General features: G+C 40.2%; 2 protein-coding genes across 2 annotated transcripts; both read left to right on the top strand.

Moving 5' to 3' along the window:
* The first annotated feature begins 455 nt into the window (after window positions 1-455).
* LOC134323432 (extracellular calcium-sensing receptor) lies at window positions 456-4,186 on the top strand. The gene is made up of 6 exons (XM_063004959.1): window positions 456-577; window positions 709-994; window positions 1,766-2,578; window positions 2,713-2,940; window positions 3,030-3,153; window positions 3,282-4,186. The coding sequence occupies exons 1-6, from the start codon at window positions 564-566 to the stop codon at window positions 4,184-4,186; spliced, it is 2,370 nt and encodes a 789-aa protein (XP_062861029.1). The 5' UTR covers window positions 456-563.
* An 814-nt stretch (window positions 4,187-5,000) lies between these two features.
* LOC134322969 (extracellular calcium-sensing receptor-like) lies at window positions 5,001-8,960 on the top strand. Its single transcript, XM_063004373.1, has 7 exons — window positions 5,001-5,026; window positions 5,097-5,255; window positions 5,409-5,697; window positions 6,127-6,939; window positions 7,506-7,733; window positions 7,812-7,935; window positions 8,065-8,960. Exons 1-7 carry the CDS (start codon window positions 5,001-5,003, stop codon window positions 8,958-8,960), a joined length of 2,535 nt encoding a protein of 844 aa, XP_062860443.1.
* The last annotated feature ends 2,375 nt before the right edge of the window (window positions 8,961-11,335 follow it).

The raw sequence follows: 11,335 nt of genomic DNA, 5'->3' as shown, positions 1-11,335 counted from the left end.
ATCAATGAGTTTGTTGTAATTGCATTTGTTTGCTGATGTGTAAGATCTAATACACACATTCTAACTGATTAGAATTAGAAAATAATTTCCACCCCACTCCTACAGTCAATCATTATATTTTTTAAAGGGTGAAACAATAAAATAGTAAACAAGGTAAACTGTTTTGCTTCTGTCTGATTGGCCCAAACACAATCCACATATTATTGCTTGCTTTTCTCTGTCAATCATAACGCTCGCTTTCACCATTGGACAGAATTAGTAAACATGCTCATTAGAATCATATTAGGTCCCACGTTTTAACTATATAAAGGCAGGGGTTCCCTTACCACTGCCAGAGAATCCTACAGGGTATACATTCACTGTAAAGCATCATGCTGTTTATAGTGTATATACTTATAATTATATTTCTCACTGCTAGTGCTGAAGATCAGCAATGTACAGTGTACGGAACAGATGAGCTCCTTCATTTTTCTAAAGAGGGGGACGTGTCCATAGGAGGCATTTTCTCCTTCCATCAGTATCCAGTTGGTGTGACTCCAACGCTGCAGGTCAATCCAGGAAACATGAGATGCTTTGGGTAAGATGATAGTAAGTCCATTAATGTGATATTAAAGCTGTAAACCTTTTTAACACCAAAATCTGAAGCCAGATATAAATAGTGCTCACATGTAATAATAATAATAATAATATACACCTGTTTTTTTTTAGAATAGATCCAGGAGAGCTGCAGTACGCCATGACAATGATGTTCGCTATTGAAGAGATTAATAATAGAACCGATATCCTTCCTGACTTCACGCTGGGCTACAGAATCTACGGGTCTTGCCCCAGCATTCCTCTCTCTGTAAAAGCATCCCTGATTCTCATGAATGGACCTGGAGAAAACCAAAACAACTGCACTAGATCTCCCACTGTACATGCTGTGATTGGGGAAACCACCTCGACAGCGACGATAGGTATCGCAAAAACTGTGGGACCGTTTTATATACCAGTGGTGAGTAAATACTATGAATAAGTGCTGAAGAATAATAATCTGTGTTTATTACTAAAAAGCAAATTAAATACCTAAATCTATTCTTAATCTGTGATTAGACTAAGACTGAGCTTTATTGTCATTCAAAACCACGAACATGATATGAACGAAATACAGTTACCCAGGCCTTGGTGTGTGTGACATGAATAAAATAAGAATGAACTAAGATAAGTATAAAATAGAATAAACTAAGAAACTAAAAGAAAGTAAGCGTGATGTTTAATTAAATGTTAAACAAGGAATCCATATAGAAACACACACACACACACACACACACTACATGATGGTATTATTGGAGCTAATATCCAACAATTAAAGTGTGATCAGTATTGAGTAATACAGCACAACACTTAATAATAAACCTTGTGTTTCTGTAATAAAATATTTGGAACACATTATTTGTCATCAAAAATAACTTTAATCAGTTTGTTATGGATTTTCCAAGGGGACAAATACTGGGTCAACATTATGCATATTAAAACTGGATTATTGGATTATTAATTTGGTGGTGGTAAACATTTTCTAATATCCTTTAACTTGGCAGTGGTAGTTCAGCGACCAAAGTACTGGACTAATTATTGGAAGGCTTGAGGTCTGAACCCTAAATTGCCTAAAGTGTATTCGATCACAACTGTCTGCTGTAAATATAAATCACTGCCTGTACCTGGTCCTCATAACCACTGTGCTATTAGATGCTGTATAAAACATTAGATTATACCTTCTCTTTTACAGCTCAGTCATTCAGCCACTTGTGCATGTCTCAGCAACCGAAAAGAGTATCCTTCCTTCTTCAGAACAGTTCCCAGTGATTACTACCAGAGCAGAGCACTTGCAAAACTGGTCAGGTACTTCGGCTGGACCTGGGTGGGAGCTGTGAGGAGCAGAAGCGACTACGGAAATGATGGAATGTCCAGCTTCTTAGAAGCTGCTGAGAAAGAGGGTGTATGTATTGAGTACTCGGTGGGTATTTACAGGACAGACTCTAGACAGAAGTTCCTAGATGTGGTGGATATTATCAAGATGTCTACATCCAGGGTGATCGTAGCTTTTGCAGATGGAAATGATTTTGACATCCTCATTAAAGAGCTTTACTACCAGAATGTGACTGGTCACCAGTGGGTTGGAAGTGAGGGCTGGATCACCTACAGGTACCTATCAAATCAAATGAACTACGCCGTCGTAGGTGGTTCGGTAGGCCTTGCTGTTCCTAATGCTTACATTCCTGGATTGAAAGAGTATATTCAAAACAGCCGGCCCTCTACAGAACCAGGTAATACTGGTCTGATTGAAATTTGGGAGAGTGTTTTTGGCTGCACTTTAAGCTCTCAATCACAGGAAGCTACAAAACCCTGCACTGGAGGGGAATCTCTACAGAATGTACGTGCAAGCTTTACAGATGTGTCGGACGCCAGCTTACTGAACAACATTTATAAGGCTATATATGCTGTAGCATACGCCTTGGATGCACTCTTGGCCTGTGAAGACAAGAAAGGACCATTTTCCAGTGGCTCATGTACAAACAGAGACAATATAAAGCCATGGCAGGTGATGTCCGCACTGCATGTGCTTTTGTACTGAAAAAATTTGGTTGCATAGCCAGCTTTACATTAAAGCATTACAGACGTGTTAATGTAAACAACCCTGACAACCCACAGGACACACTTTGCTTCTCTTTTTAGGTCCTCCATTATCTGTCTCAGGTGAACTTTACCACTAAAAGTGGAGAAAACGTCCGATTTGACAAGGTTGGTGATCCGGTTGCACGTTACGCCCTTGTGAACTGGCAGATGAAGAGTGATGGAACGATAACATTTGAGACCATTGGCCTGTATGATGCATCCCAGCAGGATGGCCAGGAGTTCATAATAAACAACGTTGGTGCAGTCTGGGCAGGAAACCAGAAAACAGTAAGATGATCAGAATTTAATTATTTAGCTGTTTTTCTACTGTGACTTTAAATTTATCAAACAATATCCTATATTTACATATTCATCAGGTTCCCCGGTCAGTATGCAGTGAAAGCTGTTTTCCTGGAACCAGCAGGGCCTTTATAAAGGGAAAGCCAATTTGCTGCTTTGACTGCAACCCTTGTGCAGACGGCGAGTTCAGCAACACCACAAGTGAGACAAAGCTGCTCTCATTTACACTAATGCTGAAGATGCTTTGTAGTGGTCCACTAGAAGCTCACGTCATTTTGAAACATCTCGGAAAGATCTCATATCGTCTTTTTATATGTCTATGGTTTCAGATGCAGTGACATGTCTTCCATGCCCTCTCGAGTACAAATCAAATGGAAACAAGACTCGGTGTGATCTGAAAAACATTGAATTCCTCGACTTTAATGAGCTCATGGGCATCCTGCTGATGACCTTTTCTTTGTTCGGTGGATGCCTTACCATCACAATTGGCGTTATTTTCTTCTGTTATAGACAAACCCCGATTGTTAAAGCCAACAACTCTGAGCTGAGCTTCCTGCTGCTCTTCTCTCTGACTCTGTGTTTCCTCTGTTCACTTACTTTCATCGGTCGACCCTCGGAGTGGTCCTGCATGCTCCGACACACCGCGTTCGGGATCACCTTCGTCCTCTGCATCTCCTGTGTTCTGGGGAAAACAATAGTGGTGTTGATGGCGTTCAGAGCGACACTTCCGGGCAGTAACATCATGAAACTGTTTGGACCTGTACAGCAGAGACTCAGTGTGATTTCCTTTACGTTAATACAAGTCTTTATCTGTGTGGTTTGGATAATCACGTTTCCTCCCTTCCCTTATAAAAATATGCACCACTACAAAGATAGAATCATTTTAGAATGTCATGTAGGATCAGCTGTGGGTTTCTGGGCTGTTCTGGGTTATATCGGATTCCTGGCGTTCTTGTGTTTTGTTTTGGCTTTTCTGGCTCGGAAGCTTCCTGATAACTTCAACGAGGCCAAGTACATCACCTTCAGCATGTTGATATTCTGTGCAGTTTGGATCACTTTTATTCCAGCGTATGTCAGTTCACCTGGTAAATTTATCGTAGCTGTGGAGATTTTCGCCATTTTAGCCTCGAGTTCTGGTTTGCTCTTTTGCATATTTGTTCCTAAATGCTACATCATTTTAATGAGACCTGACAAAAATACAAAGAAACACATGATGGGTAAAACACCCTCTTAACTTTAAAACCTTAAGCTAATAGCACAGCAAGATTATATAATAAATAAATGAATGTAAATGAACAAATAAATAAAAAAGTATTCAATCATGTGTGCATCCTTGTTTTTTCTTCTTTGAAATGCAGTCTTTAACGTGAGCCTTTAACTGGCCATGATGTACAATCAAAAGTCAAAAGGTTGGCGATGGATTGGCGCCCTGTCCAGGATATTCCTGCACTGCACCAAATGTTTCTGGGTGAACTAAACCCTCAACAACCCTGATAAGGATAAAGCAGTCCATAAAAATTAAATGAAAGGGTGTGGTGGGCCTGGCTGAAGTGCCAATCAAACAGTCGCAAAACTGGCATGTTTGTTTAATCAATTTAAAGCAGCAGGAAACCCTGTGCAGAACCGTGCATGGGGTGTGTGTGGGGGTATGTACAAGCAAGCCTTCAGTGATGTTACACAAAGATCTAGGTCCAGAACCCATGTTGGTGTGCATTACCCAACCTACCACCAAGTATTACTTGTTTTATATGATTGTAATTGCATCTGTTTGCAATCTAATAAATACATTCTAACTGAAAATAAGTAGAAATTAATTTCCACCCACTCCTACAGCCAAAATATTACATTCCACAAGGGTGAAACAATAAAATAGTAAACAAGGTAAACTGTTTTGCTTCTGTCTGATTGGCCCAAACACAATCCACATATAATTGCTTGTTTTTCTCTGTCAATCATAACGCTCGCTTTCACCACTGGACAGAATTAGTAAACATGCTCATTAGAATCATATTAGGTCCCACGTTTTAACTATATAAAGAAGGAAGACGATGGAGTTCCTTTGCGATCCTACAGGGTATACATTCACTGTAAAGCATCATGCTGTTTATAGTGTATATACTTATAATTATATTTCTCACTGCTAGAGCTGAAGCTCAGCAATGTACAGTGTACGGAACAGATGAGCTCCTTTCTTTTTACAAAGAAGGGGACGTGTCCATAGGAGCAATTTTTTCCTACCATCTGTATCCATATCCTGAACCTCCAACACCGTACGCCATTCGAGGAACTATGAAATGCTATGGGTAAGGTGACAGTAAGGTAATCTTTGGGATATTATTGCTGTAAAACTTTTTAAACACTATTATCACTGCTTACTTTGTATCACATACTTCTGGTCACATTACAATACTAAAAAGCATGGTGTAAAATAAATATACACCTTCCTTTTCGTTTAGAATGGATTTGGATGAGCTGCAGTATGCCATGACAATGATGTTTGCTATAGAGGAGATTAATAATAGAACCGATATCCTTCCTGACTTCACGCTGGGCTACAGAATCTACGATTCTTGCCCTGTCTATCCTCTCTCTGTAAAAGCATCTTTGATTCTCATGAACAGGCCGGAGGAAGAAAACCGAGACAACTGCACTAGATCTTCTAATGTGGTTGCTATCATTGGTGAAACCACCTCGACAGCAACAGTAGGTCTTGGAAAAACTGTGGGCCCATTTTCTATACCAGTGGTGAGTAAATAGTAATAATAAGTGCTGAAGAATAATAATCTGTGTTTATCACAACAAATTCTAATCAGATTATTTGGTATGGTGGGAGACGACTGTAATTCTGGTGATTTGTGCAACTGTTCTTTTTCTTTAACTAAATATTTGGAACACATTATTTGTTGTCCAAAAATAACTTGTATTAGTTTGTTGTGGATTTTCTGGGGGAATATATACCGGATCGACATTATGCATATTGAAACTGGATGATTAATTTGGTGGTGCTGAACGTTTTATGATGTCCTTAAATTGGCAAGGCCTCCTCATTCCATGTTAGTCATTACCAGTGCTGTAGCAGTTCTGCTAGATTATTATTATTGTTTTGTTGTTATTTATTGTTATTATTACATATTACTAAATTATTATTATTAAATACATTCTTTTCCTTGGCAGCTCAGCCATTCATCTTCCTGTGCATGTCTCAGCAACCGAAAAGAGTTCCCTTCCTTTTTCAGAACAGTTCCCAATGATGCCTACCAAGTCATAGCACTTGCAAAGCTACTCAAGTACTTCGGCTGGACCTGGGTGGGAGCTGTGAGGAGCAAAAATGACTACGGAAATGATGGAATGGCCATATTTTTAGAAGCTGCTGAGAAAGAGGGTGTTTGTATTGAGTACTCGGTGGGTATTTACAGGACAGACTCTAGACAGAAGTTCCTAGATGTGGTGGATGTTATCAAGATGTCTACATCCAGGGTGATTGTAGCTTTTGCAGATGGGAACGACCTGGACATCCTCCTTAAAGAGCTTTACTACCAGAATGTGACTGGTCACCAGTGGGTTGGAAGTGAGGGCTGGGTCACTTACAAGTTCCTAATAAATAACATCAACTATGCTGTGTTAGGTGGTTCGGTAGGCCTTGCTATACCTAATGCTTACATTCCTGGATTAAAAGAGTATATTCAAAACAGCCGGCCCTCTACAGAACCAGGTAATACTGGTCTGATTGAAATTTGGGAGAGTGTTTTTGGCTGCACTTTAAGCTCTCAATCACAGGAGGCTACAAAACCCTGCACTGGAGGGGAATCTCTACAGAATGTACGTGCAAGCTTTACAGATGTGTCGGATGCCAGATTACTGAACAACGTTTATAAGGCTATATATGCTGTAGCATACGCCCTGGATGCACTCTTGACCTGTGAAGACAAGAAAGGACCATTTTCCAATGGCTCATGTACAAACAGAGACAATATAAAGCCATGGCAGGTGATCTCAGCACTTCATTTCCTTCATACCAGTTCAGTCGTGTGTTTTTGTGCTTTCTTAGGAAATAACTTAATGCATAAATCTTTAAAACACACACACATATACACACTCATCTTTGTGTGTGTAAGTGTTGGTGTGTATGTGGATTCATGTACTTGACTGTCCAAGCAAGATAAGCCTGGCTTTATATAAACCAAGGCTCCAAGTTTTAACTTAAACCCAGATATATGATGTTTGCATATCTCATTCCCATGCCATGCCAAGTCATGTTTACATGTAAGGATCTCATTCCTACGCATTAATATCAAATTATTTTTATTTATACGGGATGTCACAAGTGTGACTCCCTTTAGAAACCATTAACACAGGGCAATAGTGACAATCTAGAGTAGTTAGTAGCAGTCTACTTTATGCCTGATTTTGGCAGGATACGGGAGGCAAGTAATGCATGCTGGTCCCCAGGAAACATGTTGCTGGTTGCATAACCAAAAAAGCATTACAGAAATGTTTGAATATGAATAACCCTGACAACCCACAGAACACACTTTACTACCCTCTCATTTCAGGTGCTCCATTACCTGTATCATGTGAACTTCACTACTAAAAGTGGAGAAAACGTCCGATTTGACAAGGTTGGTGATCCAGTTGCACGTTACATCCTTGTTAACTGGCAGATGAAGAGTGATGGAAAGATAACATTTGAAACCATTGGCCAGTACGATGTATCCCGACCAGCAGGCCAAGAGTTTATAATAAACACTGCTGATGCAGTCTGGGCAGGAAACCAGAAAACAGTAAGATAATCAGATAATCAGAAAATGCTTATTTAATTCTTTAACTGTATTTACTAAACAATATCCTGTATTCATCAGGTTCCCCGGTCAGTATGCAGTGAAAACTGTCCTCCTGGAACCAGCAGGGCCTTTATAACAGGAAAGCCGAACTGCTGCTTTGACTGCAACCCTTGTGCAGACGGCGAGTTCAGCAACACCACAAGTGAGACAAAGCTGCTCTCATTTACATTAATGCTGATGGTCCTTTGTAGTGGTCCACTTAAAACTCACATCATTTTGAAGCATCTTGGAAAGACGTTATATCACATGTTTTATATGTCTATGGTTTCAGATGCAGTGACATGTCTTCCATGCCCTCTCGAGTACAAATCAAATGGAAACAAGACTCGGTGTGATCTGAAAAACATTGAATTCCTCGACTTTAATGAGCTCATAAGCATTCTGCTCATAACCTTTTCTTTGTTCGGTGGATGCCTTACCATCACGATTGGCGTTATTTTCTTTTATTACAGACAAACCCCGATTGTTAAAGCCAACAACTCTGAGCTGAGCTTCCTGCTGCTCTTCTCTCTGACTCTGTGTTTCCTCTGTTCACTTACTTTCATCGGTCGACCCTCGGAGTGGTCCTGCATGCTCCGACACACCGCGTTCGGGATCACCTTTGCCCTCTGCATATCCTGTGTTCTGGGGAAAACAATAGTGGTGTTGATGGCGTTCAGAGCGACACTTCCGGGCAGTAACATCATGAAATGGTTTGGACCTGTACAGCAGAGACTCAGTGTGATTTTGTTTACGTTAATACAAGTCTTTATTTGTGTGGTTTGGTTAATCACGTTTCCTCCCTTCCCTTATAAAAATATGCACCACTACAAAGATAGAATCATTTTAGAATGTCATGTGGGAACAGCTGTGGGTTTCTGGGCTGTTCTGGGTTATATCGGATTCCTGGCGTTCTTGTGTTTTGTTTTGGCTTTTCTGGCTCGGAAGCTGCCTGATACCTTCAATGAGGCCAAGTACATCACCTTCAGCATGTTGATATTCTGTGCAGTTTGGATCACTTTTATTCCAGCGTATGTCAGTTCACCTGGTAAATTTACTGTCGCTGTGGAGATTTTTGCTATTCTGGCTTCAAGTTTTGGTTTGCTGTTCTGTATTTTTCTTCCTAAATGTTTTATAATCATCCTGAAACCTGAGAAGAACACCAAAAAACAACTGATGGGAAAATAACCATCAACTGAGATCATAATTCTTAGGAACATGTTAATGTTAATATTTACAGACTACAATGAAGTTGATCAGTGAAACATTGGCAATTTTTTCTTACTACTTTCATCAGTTAAATAAAGATTCAAGTAAATGAACACATCACAGATTCTTCATTTTACTGTGTTTTATAATCAAAATGTGGGATTTGAATATATTCTGGGGTAGGCCAGATCTATTTCTGACTGACTTTTACAGTGACTAAGTGGGTTAAGGTAACAAAACACTATCACACATCTAAAAAATCGATGACAACGATTACATGAAACACATAATATACATCAGGACAGAGCCTTCTTCCCAAATTCTGTCCCATTTGTGTGCAATAAAGTTATCTTTCCTGTTCCACACAGAACTTTCACCATTTGTAACCTCTAGATGGTGCAATAAGCCTGGTTTTTTTTTTTTTACAAAAACATCCTTGGACTTTTGCACCAAAACCACGTCTTTGTTCTTTAGTTTATTAACACAGAAACAAGACTAACTGGGCTAATACAGGTTATTCGAGAGTCTCAGTACAACTAAATAAAACATTTCTTGGATTGTCTTTAAAAAGTAATAAAGCCAAGAGGCGGTGTCCTTTTTTAACTCAGGGTTCTATTGGTGAACATTTCCACCCTGTTGGGATTCATTCGAAAGTACATAATGAAGCTTTGGGCATTTCATATTCAGTAGTGGAGGTTACTGAAGTTGTAATATAAAATTTAGAAACAGTGTAAGGGAATGTAGATGTGTGGCTCTTTATACACCCTTTGTTCTGAAATAAAAGAGTTTTGTCCCCTTCTTGCTCCAGATTTTGTGGAGCCAAGTTAATGTTTTAAATACACAATATGGCTTAGCTCTGGTGTGTCAGCCATCCACCTGTCATAAGGGATGAGACTTTAACTACAGAAGTGCCAGGATGAGTACGATGACAGGAGCCCTTCGCCATGAACTGCTGCAGTTTGATGTTGGTAGGTGTTGGCCAGTGCTGTACGGCGTCCACCTTCAAGTACTCTAGGCTTTGTTGTTGCTGGGCCCATGTACTAGCATGTTGTCTAGGTACACAACGCACCGGTACTGAGAGAAACCCACAAGTATCTGCACTATCTACTTCTCAAATGTGGCAGGGGCATTGCAGAATCCAAATGGCATGATGTTAAACTGCAACAAACCTTCACCGATGGTGTATTTCTTTTTCACTGCACTGCACAGGTCCAGCAAACTGAACCAGGTTGACTCTGAGTCCACAGTGGTCACCACATTCATTTTTCAGTAGTTTCCACAGAACCGCCAGTCCCTGCTCTTCTTTTGATTAACTCGGCGGGTGTGTTGGACAGCTCAATAACTCCTGCCAGTGCCATCTTCTGAGTTTTGTCCCAGGCAATATGATACCAAAGATGAAAGGTAAGGCCACAACCAGATCAGTGCCACCACCTAGTTTATTGCTGTATTGGAGGTCTGATAGTGTGCAGTCCACCTCGCTGGCTGCACCTTCGCGAAAACTGTCCGGTGCATTGTGCTGCTGAGGTGCTCTGCCCACGGCTCCAGTGGTTCCCCCAATACCCGCTAGTGCTGTGTGTTCAGGTCCATCAGCAAATAGGGGATCACCAAATGGAAGGCATGGAAGTTCTTCCACCAAAGCTTGGTGCTGTGTGTCCAGCTACTCCAGACCCAGGAGGTTTCCTTCCAGCAGACCAGTTTGCTGCAGTTGTACTGCCACCATGCTCTGTCTTCGCTGCCAGCACCTTAACCCTGTCAAGGCAGATGCCATTACACACAAGGTCCATGTACTGAATGTACTGTACAGTTATTTTTACTTCACTTGTGGACAAGTTCATATGGCTTTAACAAAAAAAAAATCACAAAACACCAATAGAATAAGTGACAATAATCTAAAAGTTGGTCACATACAGTTTTAGTTTAGTGGTTAAATTACTAAACTGGTGATCAGAAAGTTGCTGGTTCAAGCTCCACTACTGCCAGGTTGCCAGTGTTGGGCTCTTGAGCACAGCTCTTAACCCTCAGTTGCTTGAACTGCATACTATCGCAATTGTAAGTTGCTTTGGATAAAAATGTCTGCTGAATGCTGTAAATATAAAAGTTCTAGTTGCATAGTTTTGTTAGTGGTTTCATCGATTTAAAAATCATATTTTATTCTTGTGGTTCGGTAGTTAGGACCATACAGCAGCCTTTGAATACATAAAGAAGTAAGTCTGTCTAAAAATCAAAACAATTCTTAAAATTATGCAGTGATGCCACAAACATAAAACATAAACACACCACCTACAGTCATCAAAACTCTAGAGGAACATCAGAAATGCAATTAAGGTACAATTTCATAGGCCAAAAAATGTCAC

Source organism: Trichomycterus rosablanca, chromosome 11, assembly GCF_030014385.1.
Source record: "Trichomycterus rosablanca isolate fTriRos1 chromosome 11, fTriRos1.hap1, whole genome shotgun sequence".
NCBI lineage: Eukaryota > Metazoa > Chordata > Actinopteri > Siluriformes > Trichomycteridae > Trichomycterus > Trichomycterus rosablanca.
Note: the sequence above shows the minus strand (reverse complement) of the source record. Positions and strands in the feature narration are given on the sequence as shown.